Source organism: Echeneis naucrates, chromosome 10 (genome assembly GCF_900963305.1).
Source record: "Echeneis naucrates chromosome 10, fEcheNa1.1, whole genome shotgun sequence".
Classification (NCBI taxonomy): Eukaryota; Metazoa; Chordata; class Actinopteri; order Carangiformes; family Echeneidae; genus Echeneis; species Echeneis naucrates.
The window spans coordinates 10,247,464-10,268,617 of record NC_042520.1 but is presented as its reverse complement, the minus strand read 5'-3'; the positions used below and the strand labels follow the sequence as shown (position 1 = coordinate 10,268,617).

Below are 21,154 nucleotides of genomic sequence, written 5' to 3'. Positions count from 1 at the left end.
GTTTCGGATATAAACAACATGGTTTGGCCGTATGTCATTTGGGGACATGGTATAATAGTGTCGTGTGGTTGTTTGGTAAATATTTTTAAAGGATTAAGTCAAATCCTCAAGCTGCCATCCAGCTGTCAGTGTCCTGTTCAAAACCAAGAACTCTGTTCAAGTTGGCAGCAGCGTCTCTGCTTGAGTGGGATGGACTGAATCCTGTCCAATGATCGCTTTTTTTTCTTCTCTGTTGTTTTCTGTTTCACCGTTTCATGAAGGCGCTGTAATCCAGGGCACTCCAGGGAAAGCAGAAGTGATTTCAACAGCTCCTCGTTGGCCAACTGATATTGGAGGTGAGTTCCAAAACTAAATAGTTGACTTTTTTCTTGATGTTTTCAACTAAATATGAAGCGAATTGCTTTATCTTCCACGCTCTAATAGTCTGGCAGTATAACTTGTTATTTAAAAATCTCCATGTTGTTTGAGACCTGACCGTGTCATAACTTCCTTCTTTTAATGACACATCATTATCACAAATTAAACATAAGTAAGTAAGTTAGTAAGGGCCACTGACAAATGCCTTTGCTCCTCCAACAAACAGCAAATCGTTGCTTCTAAGCACACGTAATACATTCAGAGGAGCGGTTGACCAATGACACAGTTTGGGGTCATCTCATGTGAAAGGCTTCTTCTTGTGACTGAGATTGGACTCAGCGGTTTTTCCTCTCAGTGTTATGAATGTAGTGACTTGTATCTTGAACCCCATGTGATGGTTTCAAGTGCACAGTGGGGCTTTTTTAGAAGAAGATGGGGACCAAATAACTTAAAACTAAAGTAAAAAAAAAACGTAAAAAAAAAATCAGTGTGCTCTTTTTAAAGGCATTTATTCGATCATCTTTTAAAACATGCCAATGATGTCTCACTATTATTTTTCAAGCCTGAATTTAAGGTTTATTTCGTAGCTGCTTTCAGAAAAAGAGCATTGTCTTCACTGTTGCATTTTCAGATTTTATGGCTCAAGAAAGTCCTGTGGCTTCACAAGCTGACAGGGAACTGTCAGTCCTCATCGGTCGGACATGTCTGACGCTGCGGGAATTAATTGTTACAATGATGTCAAATGCCCGTAAGAGAGTCTTACAGGGCTGTGTGGCGCTCTCTGTCATCTTGCTGCTCCTCTGGCTTGCTACCTTTTTATACGGGAGCTTCTACTACGCTTACATGCCCAGAGCAGCATTTTCAACACCTGTGCACTATTACTACAGGTGTGTATGTCAAAGGCTGACCAACACATCAAGAAGTTTCTGTTTGTTTTATTTTCGCTTTCTTGTTTTCAACCATATTCATATTTATTCTCATTTTTTTCTGCAGAACAGACTGTGAGTCTCCTTCCTCATTTTTGTGCTCTTATCCAGTGGCGAATGTCTCTCTCATGAGGAACAAGAAACATGTATGTATCTGTGTAGCTCTCCACATGTTTAATCTGTGTTTCTGTCACTGTAAATGTTCATTCATAGCTGGGCGTCATTTTCTTAAACTGTATATTCAGGTGCTGACATTTGGCCAGGCCTATCAGATTTCTCTGCAGCTAGAGATGCCTGAGTCGCCAACCAATCAGGAGCTGGGGATGTTCATGATCAAGACAACCTGTTTTTCTCGGGATGGAGGACGAATTGTTTCTTCTGCTCGCTCTGTGAGTTCCACTGAGCTTTACTGACTTGCTGGTTGGCCTCGTGTGCTCAATCAAGTACAGCTTTCTTACAAGTTCCTGCAAATTCCAGTGATTCACTGTTTGGCATTGCTGTGTGTTTCTCAGGCAAGCCAACTGCTCTCCACCTCCAGCTCTCGCTTTGTGAGTAGCCTACAGTGCTGACGCACAATAACCTCTTAATCACATAACTTGGTCAGATGCAGATTAGAATTGCTTATGCTTGCTGCAGAGCTCCACTGCAATGAGATGATGGGATGAATGATGAATGTGTAAAACAGAGACTGGTATGGTGAATTCAGATGTGCAATTCGTATGACCATCAAGTTTAGTTACTGAAGACACTGAATGATCAGAAAATGTGTGTGTTGTAACGTGCAACTTTGTTGACTGTGCTCTCGTTCTGTGGTCAGAGTATGCTGCGGTACCGCTCAGACCTGCTGAGGACTCTGGGAACTCTGCTTTTCTTCCCAGCCTTCGTTAGCGGAGCCATTGAGCAGAAACAAATCCTGGAGGTGGACCTCTTCCCTGACTACACAGATGACCCTGTGAGTAGTACACTGCGTTGTGTGTGTGTGTGTGTGTGTGTGTGCCTGAGAAGCAGAGCAGTCGGATCTTCTTTTTTTTTTTTTAATCTACCCACTGTTTTTCTTCATGTTCAGTACTCTCCCTCAGTCACAGCCGTCATCGAGATCTTGTCCAACAAGGTTCAGATTTACTCATCCCAGCTGTTTGTTCACGCTCACTTCACTGGCATCAGGTGGGCATCACTCTCACTGCACATCCCTTTACCTAGGCAGGAATTTTAACAGCTGAACTGAAAACTGCACATATTTTGATTCATATTCATTTATATTCAACTGACCTTATGACGGAAAACTTGTTTTACTTATCTTGTTAAACATCAGGTTTTCATCATGCTCTGGTTACAATAGGTAAGAGAGACAGACTGAAAAATGATTTTGTGGAGGATGAGCAGTAGCTTCAATAAACCTTTTTCTGTCTTCAGTAACTTTTACTCTTTCTTAAATGGAAAACATCCAACTACGTTCGGGCCAGGGTTAGGTTTAAAATGTTCAGATGTATTCTAAGTGTGTTGCTGGTAACTACAGGAAATTATTGTGGAGGTGAAAGTGAGATAAAGCAACTGTAATACCATTGTGACATTTTCTGTATTTCTCTCTGTGTCCTTTCATCAGATACTTGTTGTTCTACTTCCCTGTTTCATCAGCCCTGGTGGGCGTTTCCAGTAACTTCATCTTCCTCAGCGTCGTCTTCGTCCTCAGCTACATGAGGGTGGGATGGAAACCAGACGAGGCGAGACGATAGGCCTATAACTGCACACAGCATTGAACTTTTACACAGTATTCTGACTCAAGCTGCCTCTCAATAGTTTCTCTTTACCCAACTGGGAATTATTGCCACAATCCCTGCAAGTGTTGTAGCGCAGACTCGAGTGCCTCTTAGTTCTTGTTTTCCTTGTTGTTTACAGCTCCGGGCAGATGGGCCAGTGTCGGCGAGGGAAAGGAATGCGAACAACACTGATCAAGAGGATGAAAAAGATATTTCTGCGGGTACAATGAAATAACACTGACACACGAGCAAAGCAACACAATCTAATCAAATGTTTTTTGAGCTATTAGCAGCAGTCAATGGTACTAACAAACCTGGGTGTGTTGTGGTGTGTTTGACAGCAGAAACAAATAATTTGACAGGTACTGCAGAGCTGCTGGGTCCCCTCCAGATAACCCCCACAAATCTGAGCTGGGAGAGGCCCCATTTGCACTTTGGCAACGGCACAGAGCTTCAGAGCAGATATACCCTTGGTCATGTTGAAATGAATGAGTCAGAGGCACCCTGAGGACATTAACAAAGTAAAGATTGAGGTTCTGAATTACATGATATGAGTCATTTTAAACAAACTGGCACGGTAGCCCTAACTTGACTCGTTAATCGTTCAATGTTAAATAAGTGTACTCTGATTAAACAGGCATGTTAATAACAACAATGACAGTGAAATGATGATGTACGATACAACACAGATATCAAAGGTTTTCTTTTATGGGCCTAGTTTTCACCTAATTAAAATTTTATTCAAAACACCACTTCTCATTGCAGTCTGATAAAGTGATGGAGTCGGTTTTGTGACTGGTTGTTGCTTTGGTCTGAATGATTGCAACGGACACTTGGCCTATGTCTTATTTGTCTTGTTTTAACAAAATTGGTGTCATGAAAAAGCTGTGGGAACGACTCAAAAAGTGATCAATCATCTGTTACTGTCAACAAGCTGAATAAAATCAAATTTGTTGGTAATAACTGACATTTTTTAAATTTATTTGATCATGTCGTATTTTACTCTTTTTGTGACTTCATACGTTTTTTCTGTATGTTAGTATGTATTAAAACCATTAAACCATGAAGTACACACTCATATTTGATGGGAGGAAGTCAAACTGAATTTCATGCAGGCAGATATCATTCCTAGATGTCTTTGTAGCTCGAGCTGGCCAGCTCTTCATAAAGCTTTGGAAACCTAATGACGTCACTTCATGCAAAACATGCCACATCAACAGAGACAGTGGAAGAGATGTTACTCACTGGTGAGCAGAGAGCTTTCTGACACTGGAAACCAACAGGTGCAAGATACCGGTAAGGTAAGTCGGATTTCATGTGTCCTTTTAAGCAAGCTTAGGAACATTGTGAGGCTTTGTTAGAGTGCTGCAAACCTGTAAATGCATTTCCTGACACACATATTAAACTGTGCATCATTTCCTTTCTGTATCTTACCAGCAGACTCATGGAGAAGATTCACTTCTGACGCTCCACGATGGATGCAAAGATGGACACAACGGCGGACAATGCAGAAGGAATGAAGACGGAGTTAGAAAACAAGAAAATCATGCATAATGACTTTTCTGCAAAACTATCAGACGAGACACACCAACACCTTGCGATCAACGAGGGGCCTTCCAGCAGCTGCAGGAAAGTCTTAGTGAGGTCCAGACCGAGACTTCAACTGGCAAAGAGCTTCCCACCTTACAATCAGTGTATAGGTGGACTTGGAGACAATACAGAGCCAGACAATGAGCTCATTTCAGAAACAGATATCGCTGATCCTGTTGCTCACCAGCCGCCTGTCAGACTTAATGAGGTGAAGCACGAAGACAAGAATCAGATTATTCAAGGCACAGAAAGGAAAGGAGATGCAGAGGAGACCACCAAGTGTGCAAGAGATGAGGTGAGGGCAAAATGGAGGGCAAGGAGAAGGGAGAGGATGGGGGGGAGCTGTGAGGCTAATACTGACACATGTGGTATTAGGTGGAGTGGGAAAAGAAGAGTGGAGGAGACGGGGGGAGAAAATAAGCATGATGGCGAAGGAAGTGAGTGGAAACAGTGGAGAAGCAAGAACTCAAGTTTTGAGACAGATAGAAATGAAGAGGGGGTCGAAGAGGAGAAGAGATCTATTTTAGCAGGAGAGAGAGAAAACGAGGGGAGCGGGGGAACCTTTGAGGGGAAGGATGAAGAGAACGAGGAGCTGAGAGGGGCCTCCAGTACGAAGCAATGGTCTTCCCCTCATCCAATCCTCTCCAAACTTTTGCACTCATCCTCCTCCACCTCCTCCTGCTCCTCCATCAACCTCTCCTCAGCAGAGAGCGATGACGTCTTCAGTGAGGCAGAGGATGCTGACAGGAAGAGGAAGACATTCAGGAAGGTGAGAACGAATGGATGCAATTTAGAACTTCATTTTCAGGTTACAGAACTAGCTGTTTCTGTTTCCCATGGGAGGGTTAAAACTAGATTTCTCAACTGTTCTTTGCACCTTTGGTCCCAGTAATTTGCATTGGCCTCAGACAGAACATTGATAAAGTCTGATTTGAATGCTGTTTGCATGCCTGACTGCTGCTCTCAATATGGGATTGAAGAGATCCAGTTGCAGGAAGATTTGGGAGAAGATGTTCACTTTCTTGCTGTATGTTGCATGTTTGCACTGTCAAACATTGAATAGTAACATAGAAGGAGAGGTGAGGACTTCACATAAGAAACTGAAATAGCTATCCCGTTAACAAAAAGGTAACATATAAGAGGCAGACATCTCATATTGGAAAAATAAATCCCTATTATATAGATTTTCTTCAAAATGCAATCTTGTTTCATAGAAGTGTCTTTCCAGAACATGCTGAAGTGTACTTTATCCTCACACATTTGTTTTTGTTTGTCTGTTTTTTGGTTTTTTTTTTTGCTTTGTCAATAACATGCATCTAGCATGGCAGCTGTTTTGTGTATAAACAAAATAGCTGACTTAACTGTGAGTCATGGATTGTTTGTAAACAAATGTTCTGACATGTTCTGAGCCCCGTCAAAGGTCACCCTTAGAATGTGAAAGGTCTTTGTGATATGCAGATTTCATCAAACAAAATCTACAAAGGAGAAACAAAGCAAGCCAAAAGATGAATATGTGGCTTCTTCTCATTCTAACAAGGGCTCGGTTGAGCCATAGCTGAATACCCTGCACTGAATTTAATAAAATAAATACTGGATGAATGTTGAGCATACGTAACTTCAGACCAAACTGTATTGGACAGGAACCAACAAATAAATAAACCTTCTGTTTATTTCTCATCATTCACTTTGGATGAAGGCAACGACAAAATCTGCTTGTCTTTTGTGTGTCAGTGTCGCACCTGGAAAACCTACCTGACCATGATGCACTGGTCCCTGCGGCGGCAGAGCTCTTGGGTGCAGCTGGCTGGACATCAAGGCATGTGTGTTACAGTTTATCCTAAACATAAATGCAACAGAAACCAATCGGTCGTAATCTGGCCTCCAAACAGCCTGCCACATTCATATCTTCATCCATGTGTTTCTTCAGATTTTGGTGAACTAAGTGCACATATATGAGGGGACAGATCAGCTGTACCTTCACTGCTGAGTGTGTTTTTGTATGTTACTGATGACTGCGAGCTCTTTTTTCAGTGGGTTTTCTAGCAGGCTTTAATCGGTCAAGGATGCCTATGTGAGGGCCTGTCACCTTTTTATTTTCAATACAGTGAAGACTGAATTCGTAGTTTGTACTGACTTCTCTCTGGCAGTGATGGAAAACACATCGCTGCTGCATTGAGATTGATAAATTATTCCTACAGTTTTCACAGCTTAATTGGAAGACTGGCCCTGAAATAAGACCATAGTCAGATTGTGACTTTCGTCGCTGGTGTCAACAGGTAACTTCCAGCTGAGTGAGGGAGGAGAGGTGCTAAAACTGTACAGTGTTGTGGAGGCAAACTGTCTGGACTACCTAATGAGGGATCCACTAAGACCTTTTGTTCCGGAGTACCACGGCAAGGTCACCAGAGGGGAGCATTGTTACATCTGTCTGGAGGATCTGCTGAGCGGCCTGAGGAAACCAGTCATCATGGACTGCAAAATGGGAATCAGGTTAGTTGGACAGCAATTTCCACTCTGATGACGAGTCCACCTCTGATCGTAGGGACTGGGAATGAAGCGCCTGATATTTATATGAATATTTACATATTGATTCTGATTAAACCATTTCTCCTCTCATGCCTCATAATCAAAATAATAAAAAAAAAAATCACACTGAAGGATCATTTAGTAGCTTTTTGTTTTGCAGTTTTTGATCAATATTACAGTTCAGGTGGAATTTGGAAAGTTCAAAAAGTTCAAAATTCTGTTTTTCTGAGTAAAGTCTTCTTTCCCATGAGCCCTCCCTAATTATTATTTCAGCTTGACAAGTTTTGATTAGCGTTTCCTGCATCTATCTAATATGGCTGCTTAAACAATAGAGGAATTCCAGACTCACCCAGAACGAATAGGAACAGACTAGCAGGACAAATGGTGGGTTTTGTATGCATCAGTTTGTTTTTTACGCAATATATGATGCAGAAGTCTTCTTTTTAGAACATACCAGGAGGAGGAGCTGGTCAAAGCTCGGACCAAAGCCACCCTGCGGAGTGACATGTACCAGAAGATGTTGAAAATAGAACCAATGGCTCTGTCAGCGGAGGAACACGCACAGAGAGGTGTTACCAAGTTGCGCTACCTTCAGTGGAGGGATGCAAACAGTTCTACGTCCACACTGGGCTTCAGGATAGAAGGCATCATGGTAAGAGCAATGGCCAGTAAATCACTTCAAAACTCATGTTACCCAAAATGGCCTGTTTATCTGACCTCTTTCATTCCCTGGAAGATTTCAAATGTTTGCGCTGATCTGTTTCTGTGTGCATGACTCAGACAGAGGATGGTAGTGTCCAGCGGGACTTCAGAAATATTCGGACTTTGGCTCAAGCCACAGAGGCATTGCTCTTCTTTACCAAGAGTCAAGTTCACATTCTGGTCAGTTCCTATCTTCAAAACACTTGGTACATTAAGCAGCATACAAAGATGAATCTCTCCCTACTCATACTAATATGTGCAAAAGTTTTTGATTGTCTTCTTCCATTTTAGCATTTAAGAGATGATAGTCTGATTATCTCCTTTAAAATGGTATTAATGATATTAATGAAAAGAGAAGGAATCAAACAAACCATTCCTCCAAAATCTGAAACAAAATGAAAGTCAGCTTTTGTTCAGTTTCGATGTTGTGTACTGTTGTGGGAGCAGTGCTAGTATGATGTTCATGAAACCACTGAAATGACAAAGTAATGCTTAACATGTGTGAAAACAGTATTTATCATAAAGGGTTTAATCGTGGTAAAAAAGCCTATTCAGCTATTAACAATAGAAAATTTAAATAACTTTTTCATTTTTTTCTTTTACCTGCGTAATTTCTAATATTGTTCTTCCTCAACTTAAAGAGTTTCAGTCAGTCCTGTCTATCTTGTCTCTAGAAAGCGTATTACTCCAGACTCCTGGCTCTGAATGATGCACTCACAAACTCACCATTTTTCAGAAACCATGAGGTTGGTCTAAGGAGACAAATCATCCCTGTTTCTTGTTAACGGTGTGACTGGTTGAAATAGTTCTGTCTGAATTTAACAACATGGATTTGACTGTCAGCTAATGCTACAAAAGATGGACCTTTAAATAGTTCATCAGACTATATTCAAGAAACAGATCTTTTTACTGATGAATTTATGTTCACCTCAATCAAATTCATCCTTGTTGCACAATGACTCTACATATACATATGTTTGACCTCATCAGGTGATTGGCAGTTCGCTGCTCTTTGTCCATGACAACACCAGCAAGGCCAGTGTGTGGATGATAGACTTTGGGAAAACTACCCCTGTGCCTGACACCAGCAAGCTCCAACACAATGTCCCATGGGCTGAGGGCAACAGGGAGGACGGCTACCTCATCGGCCTGACCTCCCTTATCAATTCTTTGAGCCAAGCTATCAGTGTGGTTGCCTGGCAGCAGGAGGACAGTATCGGAGGGGTAAAGAGTTTTACATTAACAGACTGAGGGGTTGGTGCCTCGCAAACCAGACTCAAATCCAGAATGAGGTGGACCATATGGATGCTGTTAGATATTGAACTGTTGCCTGGTTTCACGACTGCAAGATAGAACATGACAAAGAATATGGAAGTACAATTTGGGTGAAATCCACAGATGTGTAATGTAGTACATATGGTACATGCATACCACGACAGAGGGGATGTTACCTATACAGACTAAAAGAATTGTTTTCTTTGTAGGATTTTTTTACATATATTTCCAATTTTTTTTCCATTTGTAAAACACCAAAAATCCACGGAATGTATTCTATATATTTTGATGCTTTACTACCACAGTGAGAATGAGTTTTCGATAATGGTCTGTGTAAATTAAAATGTGTTGCAGCATATGTATAAAGTGAATGATACAAAGCGCCTTCAAATATTATGTGGTGTCAGCAAAGTGAAATAAATAATGAATGCATCAATCTGCTCACCTCTGATATATCCATAACAGTGGCACTAAAGCAATAGTATCATCCCCAGTAGAATTGGCATATAAACTACAAAAAGACACAGGAAAGCAAGCAAACCATCTGTTTATCCAGTCATGGTATATCCTAAGATGAACTAATTAATTACAGACAATACGAATTACTTTATATACTATTTGGTGGTTGGCCAGATGACTTCTAACCTGTGGCGCAGGTTCCTCCAACTCATCACAAGATACGTCTGAGGTGTCCTAAGAGGATTAATGGGAGAGGAAAGAAGAAGAAGAAGAAAAACTAAGCTTCTTTATCATATTTGTATTTGGTTTTTTAAAAAATCACCCAAAGGTTGCAAACAGTCTGCGACGATGCATTGTAGTTTTGATTGTCTAAACCTGAAAAGTGACTTGTCACTTAATATTTTTTAAAAATGGGGAAGTTTTGTTCTGCGAATCTGTAAATGACCATAGTTTCTGGAAAATACCATATAATTGGGAAACAATTATAAATGAACCTAAAATTTAACAGTTGAAAAGAGACAAACGTTTCCAATAATAAATGACTGAGCAATAAATATTCACTGTAGTTTACTGGAGAAATCAGTGTGGAAGTCAATAATAAGATCAGCACAAAGTGTAAGTGTGTAGTTGTAGCTCTTTAAAAGAATGTATTGGGGAATATTTTTATGACAGTGTAATATAGCACGACAGAAAAGGGCGGAAGGTTCACTTCACTTTGCGCTCGTCTAACCATCCAGGGTCTGCACAGCTGCAGGCTCTCCACCCGGTGGCGCCCTGCGGCTCTTTGGACATAAGACAGGCGGCACAGACTTTACTAACATCGGGCCAACACCTGGTAGGTGTCATCAACATCATCAGGGAAATGGCGTTAATTGGTAAATAGTTTTGGTTTTTGACTGGTGAGTCACTCGGGATTCTCACAGGATCCGCCATGATGCTAAAGGTTAGCTTAAGCTAGCCCAATTTACCCGGCAGAGGCGGAGCGGTCCGAGCAGAAAGAGTTAGCGTTGACCTTCAGATGAACAAATCATGTTTGAATGTTTTTTGAATGACGAAGTTTGTGACATTTTCCCATTTCCCAAAAAAGCTGAGCCCGAAGAAGTTTATCGGATGGACCGTTTGCCTTTCTTTCGGAAAAGCTACCCCAACCTTGTGGTGACACGAGTGCTGGATAATGGTGAGTGTGACCCGGATCTCCTCCGCATGTGGACCGCACGGTTATACAGGCCGGGGCAGGTCAGCTCTGATGGCGGTGACATACTTCAGGTGTTTAAAAATAAACAAACTATTAAACAAGCTTAATAAAGCTTTCATGTGTTGTAACTCAACTTGTGCATGAAATGCTTCTCAGAGATGTCAGATGGTCTGTGTGATGAAAACGCGGTATATTTAAGAAGTGCACCTTACTGAAGCCCGTCGTTGGTTATCCTTCAGGGAAATGGGGCAGTTAATGGAAACTTATTTTACTGAATGAACTCTTTGGTGCAGCACATGGGACTAACTTTCCTCCCACAGCAGCATCCTCCTCACTGGGCCCAGGTCCAGAGTCAGGGTCAGGCTCAGGGTCAGGTCAGGCTGACTCTGGACCTGACCAGCATGTTTCTGGATTGCCGGGCTGCTGGAGCCAATCCCAGCTCACATCTGGCGACCAGTCCATCACAGGGTAGTTTAACCATATTATTCACTCTAATCTAAGATATTCTTAAAAAACAAAGTGTTGTGTTGTGTGTGTTGTTTTTTTTTTTATCATGTTTCATGTTTGGTGTTTATTTATTAATTCGTTTTGCTTATTCGCACCTTGGTTTCCGTTTTTGTTTGTTTCTGTTTTTTTTCTTCGAATCCTCGCGCCATTTTGTTGCCCCGGAAGTTCACGGTGTGTTTAATGTAGCACTTCCGTTGTCTTCTTGTCAATGCGCAGTCGGACGAACTAGCCTGTCGGGCTAACGGCTAATTAAAGAGCACTCCCTGCCACCAGGCTGTGTCCATCTTTGTCTTTACATCTCGGCCGCTCGGGATGTCAGAGTTTCCGCCACAGCTTCGTTGTTGTGTTTCGCGTTAGACGGATATCAGTATCTTTCCGACCTGACTCGGGCGTGCATGCTTTCTGTTTCCTGTAGTTTTTGTGTTGTTTCACAGACCAACACTATCCACGAAATATGGCGGACGGCGGGCACTACTACAACGGTAAGAATCCCTGCTCACCACAGCATTAACCTCACACCTTCTCTGCTGCTTTTGCCACTTTTCTTTAGACCACGAGGACTTTTTGATGACGAGGCAGGTCAGACGCATTGATTTCACGGTCCAAGGAGGTAACATGCATATACTAATGTATTATAGGCAAGCTTGAAGTCGAATTATGCCACTTTACATAATAATTTAGCCAGGACTTTATCACCAAAACCCGTATGTTTTCATCGCTACTGTACACAACACAAGGAATAAATGCAAATGTAGGCCTTACAGAGGTCCGTGCCTATATATGCTTTGTTCCCAGTCTTAACATGTTTTTCTTTTTCTTTTTTTTTTTTTATAAATATGTTCAAAGGATTTCAATGTGTTTACACACATCAGGAGGTTTGAGTAAGATTTTCTGACGTGCCATCTGAAAACCATGTTTAAGATCATTAGTTTTCTTTCCATTTTATACACTTAAGTTAATAAAATAGGTGTTGTCTCCATAACGTGTCAATCTCTAAGGATATGGTATTAAGTGATAACTACTATCTTGTATAGCTGTGTGGTGTGTGTACATGAGTGTGATGTGATATTTATGTCAAATTGAGTAAACTTAATTTTCTGTTTTCCTTCTCAGAGCATGATGACAGAACTGCACCACAATTTCGCAACCGTAAAGGCAGGGGTTCCCACAAAGGCCGGTCATATGACAGGTCCCGCAGAGACCGCCAACGGGGAAACCACCAAGGTGGCTTTGGCGGTTCTGGGCGGTTAAGGCCCGAAGATGCTGATGGAGATGTAACCATGAGTGATGGCTCTCAAGACAGCTCCCACAGATTGTAAGTGAGGTTTAAGGCAGTTCTGTTAAACACATTGTTGATGCATGTGCAGAAGCTACATTAACCTCAAGAGTTTTTCATATCATAATTTTAATACTATGTTAATTGCATTTAATGGTGGATCTATTATAAGTTTTAGCTTTAAGCATCCCAAAAAAAGCTAATTTTTATTTAAATGTATTAAACCTCTTTCTCACCTGCAGATTAAGAAATTGTTAGTGGCACTAATACATTTTTTTTTTTTTTTTTGTTAATTAATTTGCCACCACTAAGAATTGTATTCAAAATGTATTAAATTGTTAACCCCTATTTTTGGTAATAGCACCACGGTGATGAAGAGTCAGTCTTTTTCAATTTAAAGTTTTATAAAAGGTTTTTATTTTGCTGAGATAGTCAAACATTTTTCCTTAGGCAACTGAACATGCCACCAATGGCCTACAGAGAAGGTTTTGTATTTTTTGTTTTTTTTTTTTTCCGGCGAGAGAAATGACCCTGTGCCGACATGGGGGATCAGACACATGGAAAAGGAACTTGACTTAAACTTTTTTTCCCTCTTTCCAAAAACACTGTTGAATTTTTAGAGTTCACTGAAACACTACTGGGAGCGTACAGTAGATGTTGACCAAATGAGGATTGTTTGAATATGATGTAGATTCCGCTGAAGAGATGGTGGTATCAGACTTGGACTCAACTGTGTGTCATTGTTGTATATTCTTTAGCAACCCATATGGAAGACCATTTAGGAAAGGAGATGGACGATTTGACAGGGACAGACGACAAGGCAAAGGGGGAAGTGGTGGTAGAGGAGGAGGCGGCTTCAGAGGAGGAGACCGAGGTGGAGGAAACGGCAGTGGAGGGAAAAACCAATCAGGCTGGTCCAAAGTAACAGTACGTGAAGTTATTATGTTTATTTATGATCTACACAACCCAATCAGGTAACCTGTTAATAGATCATATATTTTATTTTATTTATTTATTTATTTTTGTCCGACAGATTCCACATGGAAGAAAATATGAAAAAAAATGGTTATTGACCGCTCTCCAGAACATCAGTTCAGTTCCCTTCACACCTGTACAGGTGAGATGCAGCTTCAGTCTAAAACTTGCTTCTCCTTTGTGTTAATTTGTAAGTGTCTTAGTTTCTATCTTGAATTGCATAAACTGAACTATGAGTTTTTATTAAAGAAATGCTGTAAGTTATTGTACCTCTAAGTTTTAAATGAGAAAAAATATTTGTCTAAAAATGGCTAAGATGAAGGTTTTAACGAAAGTGGTGTTTTTGTTTTATGGAACCACTCTTTGTAGATCTTCGTAAATCCTCATTAAGTTTTGCTTTCTCCCTCATTTGTTCAGTACCACGTTGACCATGACAGGGCCCATTTCTACGTGGATGATTCCTCTGCTGCCAATGCTTTACGCAAATGTTCTCACAAGATCACAGATGCAGATGGGTATAAGGTATGAAGAGTAACCATCAAAATATCACTTTTTTTCAACAGAAAGTCCAGTTCAGTTTAATCAATGATCAATTTAGTCAGACTGTGGTAACATCCTGTCTATTCTGATGCTACTGTGAATTAGGCTAAATCTAAAATTCATGTATAAGATATCTATATATAAAATTGTTCACTTGATGTTTGAAGGTCGAGGTACACGTCAATGGCAGTGCTCCACCATCCTTCCTGCTCTCTGATCTGAAACCTGAACACTTGGAGCACTTGAAGGTGAGGGAGATGGTGTAAATGACCAAGGACTCTGTGAAAAATTTGAGATGATTCATTTTACCCAAGCTATAGTCTATGACAAATTTCATTTGACAGCAGTAGAAAGAGGATTTCTCAGGAAGAGCCTGTGTCAGGAATTTATTTATTAAGCATCCTTTAGACTTAGTTTAGACTTCTCCCTCTGCTCTTTTAAGCCAATTAAAATGGACAAGGAGAACATTATCCTTTGCTGTTTAAAATCTGGCTTCTTATGTTGAATTGTTCTTTTAATTTTTGCAGCAATGCATGGCCAAACGGTTTGATGGTTCCCAGCAAGCACTTGATTTGAATAACATTCGAACAGACCCAGGTAATTATACTTTTTCTATACTTTGTTGTTCCTTGTCCATTGTTCTGTGTGTTTATAAGAAAATTGGGACCACGGAGTTTTACTTTGAGAGTTTAATTGATAGTACAGGCAATCTGGTAATGGGGCTTATGTAATGTTGGATAGCTTTGCCATTACTGAAAATAATATTAAATTGATTTAAATTGACAGCTAATTTTATTTTATGTCACAGAACTGGTGTCACAGAAAATTGAAGTAACCTTGAACCGGAAAACACACATGGAAGCTGTCATCAGGATCATTGAAGAAAACATTCCAGAGGTAACACCCGAACAGTAGATGAATATAATATAGTTTGCTGGAAAGGGAGTGATGCTAAGTGGCATGTTAAACCGAATGTGCTTATCTCTTCTGACTGTTTCCAGCTGGCTTGTTTGAACCTGAGCAACAACCGTATTCACAAACTGGATGAACTTTCTGATTTGGTTACCAAGGTTCCTAATCTGAAGACCCTCAACCTTTCCCACAATGAGGTAAGGCTTGCCACTCAATATAACACCTGATTTTATTTTTTCAGAATTATAAATCCACCTCTTTCACTCTGACACAATCTTGTGCTGTTACTCACTGTCCAGCTGAAGTCAGATCGGGAGCTGGACAAAGTAAAAGGCTTGAAGCTAGTGGAGCTGTGGCTGAACAGGAATCCTCTTTGTCAGTACTTCAAGGATCAGGCATCATACATAAGGTCAGTCAGCGATTTTGGGGGTTGAGTGGAAGAGTTAGGGCAGAGACCCTGTGGTGTTTGTGTTAGGGGTGACTACAGGTCTTACCCATATAATAAGAGTAAGTGGGAGTGTGCAGTAAATGAAGGTCAAGTTGGCTTATGTGCAGGATTTCCTACATGATAACAGAACACTTCTTTCACAGTTAAGGATGAACTTTAGGAGAGCAGAACCAGCTGACATTATCTGTCAATTCTCTCTATTTTTGTACATTGTTTGGGGGGAAATGGGAGGCATACCCATAAGTCTGTTTGCAATTGGTTTAAAAAAAAAGGTATAATTTCACCTTTCTAACCATGTGATTATTTCCATTTTAACACTGCAAACTAAAGATTTCTTTATCCTGAAAGCTCCTGAGAGGACCATTTAACCTTGATGATGTTATCCTTTCAGCTTGCTTAAATTCTCCACAGTATGCCCATCTGTCTTCTCTCTGCCAGTTTTCACCCTTTTATGGGACATCCTTTATGCTTTGGTCACTTTGTGGTATTCTGTGACGCTGCACCCAGCACTCCTCTGCTGACATCCTGGTTAGTTATTCTATAAACTGTTGAAAAACACCACCACACTGCTTCTAATATGAAACTCAGAAGTAACAATTTTATAAAGAAGAATGTATTCTAACCCAATCTACTGTGAACTGCTTTCAAAAATACAGATTCAAAGCAATCTCTTGGGCAGTACTGTATAACAGTGTCGTATAGGTCGTATATTGGAGAGAGGGCATTTTGATGACAAATGTTTGGATGAAACAAAGAAAATCCCCGGCCAATGACTCCCATCCCCTCGTAGTACACTTGCCCATTTGGCCCCCTGTATCAGGCGAGTATGGAAGGCTGGATAGCCTATGACGGGTAAGATCCCACCTCAAAACCCTGGGACAACCTAAGGCAGGCACAGTCACGATTACTCGGCCTCAGTCCCTGTGAGCTCTGACTCACAAAGAACAAGATGGGAAGAACTTGAGAAGATGGGACTCCACAGGAAAGGCCGTTGGGCTAATGCAGAGTGGGATATGTGACATCAGTGACCAATGATGAGCCAAAGATCAAATGTGGTCTCTCTTCTCTTGGTTCTCTTTGACTGAAAAAGACCTCTGCTGTTCTGTGAAGTGGGCAGTTTGGCAAGCACCATTAACTAACTTCGGAGGGAAGTATGGTCTGAACTTAAATTAAAGTTCAGTTTTGCCCGAAATAAGTCAAACAAGAGAGTGAAAACACTTCCTCTTCAAGTGTCTGATGGCTGTGACCAGTACAAGAAGCTCAAATATTCAACCAAGAGAGCAGAGTAGAGAATTATCACTGTATTGAAAGCTTGATGACAACCCAGTCCCTCTGTATCCAGAGGTCTGGGTCCCAAATTAAGATGGGAAATTGAATCCCTGGGATAAGTTTATCAAGACTCGTGTCTTTTGAGTAGACGGTGGTTGTATGGCACTGATTATTGTGCAGCAGGAGAAAGCTATAGGATAAGTGGAGAGACTGCTGGGTCCAGCTCAGTTTGAAACCTCCTGTCCCTTTTGTTCAGCTGTTCTCATGTTGTCATTCTTTGCTGATAAGAATGGACACAGACAAACAAGGCTTCTTCTGACTGTCTACTTATGCCTGGGTCTGCGTGCATTTTACTTTTTCCTTTTCTTTATCCGGACCCTTTTGTTCAGTTCATCTACTCCCCCACATCTCGGTCAGAGTTTGGGGTGGGTGGGTGGATAATTTACATGAGATGGATGGCCACATATTTGCCAGCAGTGCATAACCTCTATCATTTAAAATTGGATATGTTTGCTGGTGTCCAGTGTAGTCTTGTAGATCGTGGGTCTCTGCATGTTTGTGTGTTCCTAGAAAAGTGTGGTTGTGTTGCCTCCCCCATGTCAGATCTGTGTATATCTCCATATTGGGGGAAAGGGTGAGTATACCTGCTGGTAAGTAATCTTTGGGCTGGGAGAACTGTCAAAGAGTGCAGCATGAAACTTAAAGATGAGTGTTAATGACAGTCCATTTGTAAATTTACCTCAATGCAAAGAGAAATAAATTCCATTAGACACTGGTTGTAGTTGCACTATCTTCATGTACCTGTAAATGACTTTATTCCCCCAAATGTTCTTTACAGTGTAACAGCTTAAAATTACAGCAACTGAAAGACACAAAGTGACATGAGAGGGTCAGCAGGTGTGACTGACAGTGGTATCGGTGTATTTAACATTTATTTGTGTGTGATGTGCTTTTTTTGATAATAACCTTCCTGTTCTTGATTGTTTTTTTTTTGCTCACCTACCAGTGCTGTGCGTCAGAGGTTTCCTAGGCTGCTCAAACTTGTAAGTCTGCATGTTTATCTTGTTTAGTTTTTGTTTTTGTTTTTTTTTTACATCAGCCTCTTTTCTTTTCAAGATGCATTGCTGACATTCATACCACACTTGGTCCTGAATGCATAAAGATTTTTTTCTTCTCTTTTTTTTTTCCCCTTTCCCCCAAATTCCACTGGTGCTAATTTGTGTCATGTATGGTTTCCTCTTAAGGATGGTCATGATCTCCCTGCGCCCATTGGATTTGATGTAGAAACACCTACAACTATCCCACCATGCAAGGTCAGTTTCTTGACTCATGATTGAACAGAAATGTATTTGTCTACTCGGTGTCCTTCTCTAAATAGGAAATTAAGTTAACCCGTCCAAGGTGTTAATGCTGTCAGTAGTTAATACAGCTCAAAGTTACTCTGCTAAAATTATCTTCTTCCATGTGAACGTCTCCCTGCAACTGCCATGTTTACACATTTGACAAATGCTTGACCTGTGGCAATTTAGGGCAGCTGTTTTGGCTCAGATGAAATCAAGGCTCTCATCCTTCGCTTCTTGCAACAGTGAGTATACATAATCATTTAACCGGTGTGTGTATACTGATAAATGTATTGTGCAAATTTGAAACCATGACCATGCTTTTTCTATAACTTACGTCTTCGAAAAATCTGTCTGAAAAATTATCACAGGGTTGAAAAACAGGAAAACTAACTTGTTACATGTGGCTGTTGCAGGTACTACAGTATATATGACTCTGGGGACAGACAACCTCTTCTGGACGCTTACCATGATGGAGCGTCATTGTCTCTCACAACGCCTTACTCCACCCAGAATCCCTCCAGGTATTAACAGTCTAAAAGACATGAACTTGTTTATATATGTAATTGTATTTGTGGTATTGATTGGCAATGGGAATGTGGTGCATAGTTTTCCCACTTTTGCTCTTTTCCCTGATTCCACTCCAAGCTTCACAGATTTTTATCTGTGCCTCTTGTGTTTAGGAGCAGTCTGGGTGAATATCACAAAGACAGTCGAAACCTTAAAAGGATCAAAGACTCCAGTGAGTTAACCTTTTTTGAGGATGTTTACATCCTCAGTTTATTAGTCCTTAATCAGTGTTTACAAGTACGATCCAGAAAAAAGTATATTTTAATTAATGTGACTATATTCTAATCTAAATGGTTGCGATGGATTACTTTTCTGATTTGACTTGTTTCCTTCAGCGATGAGATTTCGTCTTTTGAAGCACACGCGATTGAACGTAGTGGCTTTCCTCAACGAGTTGCCCAAAACTCAGCATGACATCGCTTCTTTCACTGTGGATGTTAACACCTACACCGTGAGTTAATGTTTGGTCTGTTGGTCAGCACACGTCATAAGTCTCTTCCTATCGGTGTGTAATTTCTCAGTATTAACTCTCAAATGTTTTGTTTTATAGAATACACTGTTGTCGTTCACAGTGAGTGGAGTCTTCAAAGAAGGTGAAATGTTCACACTTGGCCCTTTCTGATTGTGATTCTCATTCAGGATTTGTATTTATTTATTTCAAACTAATTTTTTGTCTGGTTTTCAGTTGCTGTTGATGGTAAATCTCGAGACTCGACCATGGCCTTCTCTCGAGTTTTAATCACAGTCCCAGCAGGAGGTTCTGGGTAGGTTGAGTGAGCTGGCAGTTGATTCTATCATCTTTGTAGTGTCTAGCTGGTTTTTCCTGTTACATGTTACAAATATTGTAACAACAGTTGTAGATCATCAAGAAAGTGCACTGGCCATACAGGCAAAATTCTCATGTTGCTGCTTCAACTGCCATGAATACAAAGTGTGAATGAAAAGTCACCAACTTTATAACAATTAATAGTTGAAAATACTTAAAATATGTATTGGAGCAGGGAACTGGTAACATAATTTAGTAAGTTTCAGCTAAGCAAACTGAATAACCTGCAACTGAGTCTATGTGGCAGGTGTGTCCAGCAGCAAACTATGCACATATAACAAGAGGTAGAAGTCCCTTCTTCAAATACCTGAACAAGGAACTTCATTGCCTTTTTACTGTTTTTCTCCCGTGACACAGATTGTGCATCGTGAATGACCAGCTTTTCATCCGAATGGCCACAACGGAGGAAATCCGCCGTGCCTTTGTGGCTCCTGCTCCGACTCCATCTTCCAGCCCTGTGCCCACCCTCACTGCACCGCAGCAAGAAATGCTTACAGCCTTCTCACAAAAGTCTGGCATGAACTTGGAATGGTCCCAAAAGTAAGTTTGTTTTTGTTTAGTTTTTTTTCCCTCCGAGTGTTGGGAATGTCACGCCACAGAATTTATTCACGATTCTCTGTTATTTATCTAAACACTGATCTCTCACAGGTGTCTGCAAGACAACGAATGGGATTTCAACAGGGCAGCACAAATCTTCACTCAGTTAAAGGTAAGATGATTTGGATTAATTCATTGTTTGTTCAGGTGTGATGATACTTGTAACAGGGTCTTAATTTTTTTTTTTTTTCTCTTTTCAGACGAAAGGCCAGATCCCAGATGTTGCATTCATAAAATGAAGTGTTCATCATACAAATGTGAAATAAAAACTTCAGTAATTTTATTTATCTGTTTTGTTTTATCCTCCACTGTTGACCTTTTGTTTTATTGAAAATGATGCAGATCATGTTTCCTTTATCTAATTACTTTTTTTTTTTTTTTTTTTTTAGCAGCCAAATGTCAACAGTTATATCAAAAGACTGAAGTTATGAGATAATTGATGGTTGTCTTCATAATTTTAGCATTTGATTATTTGTATAGAAATCACTACATGTTTTCATAGGATTAAAAACTGCTGGCCTACTTTGTTCAAGGTTAATTTGTTATACTGTGCTCAACAATAAAAATACTTTGCCTAAAACTGGATACTTTACTTCAAGCACAATAAGAACAAAGAATTAATGTGGAAGTTCCTTACATTTGGCATATAAAAATACTAATGCCAAACTCCCAACTCATGGCAACTGTTTTGATTTAGTTTTAGGTTATAAGTTAGATTATTTGTATTAATTGTGAAATCTTTGCAGCCAATGAACCACCAAATGCCTTGTTTCCTTTGTCAGACTAGTTTTGCAGTGAAGGTCATGCAAGCTACCATCAATTTGTACTGTGATGTGTTAGATTTTGAGCATACAGGTTTCAGTTGTGGATCTGCATGGGGGAAAAAAAAATCCAAAATATATTTGTACAATTAAATTGAAAGTGTAATTGGAGTTTCTGCAATCTGATTCTGCTGTGGTATCAAGCTTTACATCGTTGACCGAAACGTCATCGTTTCTTATACAGAAATTATTTCCTCATCTGTTCAAAGGTTCCGTCTGCCACACTTTCTTCCTAATAATCAGATTTCTCTCAATTCCTCACCCTAACTTCGCTCAAAAACTGGCC

At 40.4% G+C, this 21,154-nt stretch overlaps 3 protein-coding genes across 5 annotated transcripts; all 3 read left to right on the top strand.

Moving 5' to 3' along the window:
* Positions 1–278: 278 nt before the first annotated feature.
* Positions 279–3,980, top strand: LOC115050103 (seipin-like). 3 transcript variants are annotated; one of them, XM_029512837.1, is made up of 10 exons: positions 285–335; positions 989–1,244; positions 1,351–1,429; positions 1,529–1,672; positions 1,796–1,831; positions 2,101–2,235; positions 2,350–2,447; positions 2,887–3,004; positions 3,180–3,261; positions 3,403–3,980. In XM_029512837.1, the coding sequence occupies exons 2-10, from the start codon at positions 994–996 to the stop codon at positions 3,546–3,548; spliced, it is 1,089 nt and encodes a 362-aa protein (XP_029368697.1). In that variant the 5' UTR covers positions 285–335; positions 989–993; the 3' UTR covers positions 3,549–3,980. The 3 variants fall into 3 exon arrangements, with proteins under 3 accessions (XP_029368699.1, XP_029368697.1, XP_029368698.1); XM_029512838.1 differs by lacking the exon at positions 1,796–1,831 and having other exon boundaries at positions 3,382–3,980; XM_029512839.1 differs by lacking the exon at positions 989–1,244 and having other exon boundaries at positions 279–335; positions 1,351–1,672; positions 3,382–3,980.
* A 534-nt stretch (positions 3,981–4,514) lies between these two features.
* LOC115050413 (inositol-trisphosphate 3-kinase B-like) lies at positions 4,515–9,494 on the top strand. Its single transcript, XM_029513257.1, has 7 exons — positions 4,515–5,399; positions 6,362–6,446; positions 6,907–7,120; positions 7,604–7,808; positions 7,937–8,038; positions 8,533–8,604; positions 8,849–9,494. The coding sequence occupies exons 1-7, from the start codon at positions 4,515–4,517 to the stop codon at positions 9,107–9,109; spliced, it is 1,824 nt and encodes a 607-aa protein (XP_029369117.1). The 3' UTR covers positions 9,110–9,494.
* Positions 9,495–11,517: 2,023 nt separating this feature from the next.
* nxf1a (nuclear RNA export factor 1a) lies at positions 11,518–20,889 on the top strand. The gene is made up of 21 exons (XM_029512909.1): positions 11,518–11,776; positions 12,408–12,609; positions 13,329–13,497; positions 13,604–13,687; positions 13,963–14,067; positions 14,253–14,333; positions 14,613–14,682; positions 14,894–14,982; positions 15,087–15,194; positions 15,297–15,406; positions 17,721–17,757; positions 17,959–18,027; positions 18,244–18,299; positions 18,471–18,578; positions 18,738–18,796; positions 18,960–19,075; positions 19,175–19,217; positions 19,310–19,388; positions 19,808–19,990; positions 20,099–20,159; positions 20,248–20,889. Exons 1-21 carry the CDS (start codon positions 11,749–11,751, stop codon positions 20,284–20,286), a joined length of 1,896 nt encoding a protein of 631 aa, XP_029368769.1. The 5' UTR covers positions 11,518–11,748; the 3' UTR covers positions 20,287–20,889.
* Positions 20,890–21,154: the final 265 nt, after the last annotated feature.

Bases quoted from the DNA above. Each gene is read 5' to 3' on its own strand.
- LOC115050413 (XM_029513257.1), top strand. From the start codon at position 4,515: ATGGATGCAAAGATGGACACAACGGCGGACAATGCAGAAGGAATGAAG. The intron at 6,447-6,906 runs GCATGTGTGTTA...TGGTGTCAACAG, and splicing joins GCAGCTGGCTGGACATCAAG to GTAACTTCCAGCTGAGTGAG. The intron at 8,039-8,532 runs GTCAGTTCCTAT...TCTTGTCTCTAG, and splicing joins AGAGTCAAGTTCACATTCTG to AAAGCGTATTACTCCAGACT.
- nxf1a (XM_029512909.1), top strand. From the start codon at position 11,749: ATGGCGGACGGCGGGCACTACTACAACG. The intron at 11,777-12,407 runs GTAAGAATCCCT...TTTCCTTCTCAG, and splicing joins CGGCGGGCACTACTACAACG to AGCATGATGACAGAACTGCA. The intron at 18,300-18,470 runs GTGAGTATACAT...TGGCTGTTGCAG, and splicing joins ATCCTTCGCTTCTTGCAACA to GTACTACAGTATATATGACT.
- LOC115050103 (XM_029512837.1), top strand. From the start codon at position 994: ATGGCTCAAGAAAGTCCTGTGGCTTCACAAGCTGACAGGGAACTGTCA. The intron at 2,448-2,886 runs GTGGGCATCACT...TCCTTTCATCAG, and splicing joins GCTCACTTCACTGGCATCAG to ATACTTGTTGTTCTACTTCC. The intron at 3,005-3,179 runs GCGAGACGATAG...TGTTGTTTACAG, and splicing joins TGGGATGGAAACCAGACGAG to CTCCGGGCAGATGGGCCAGT.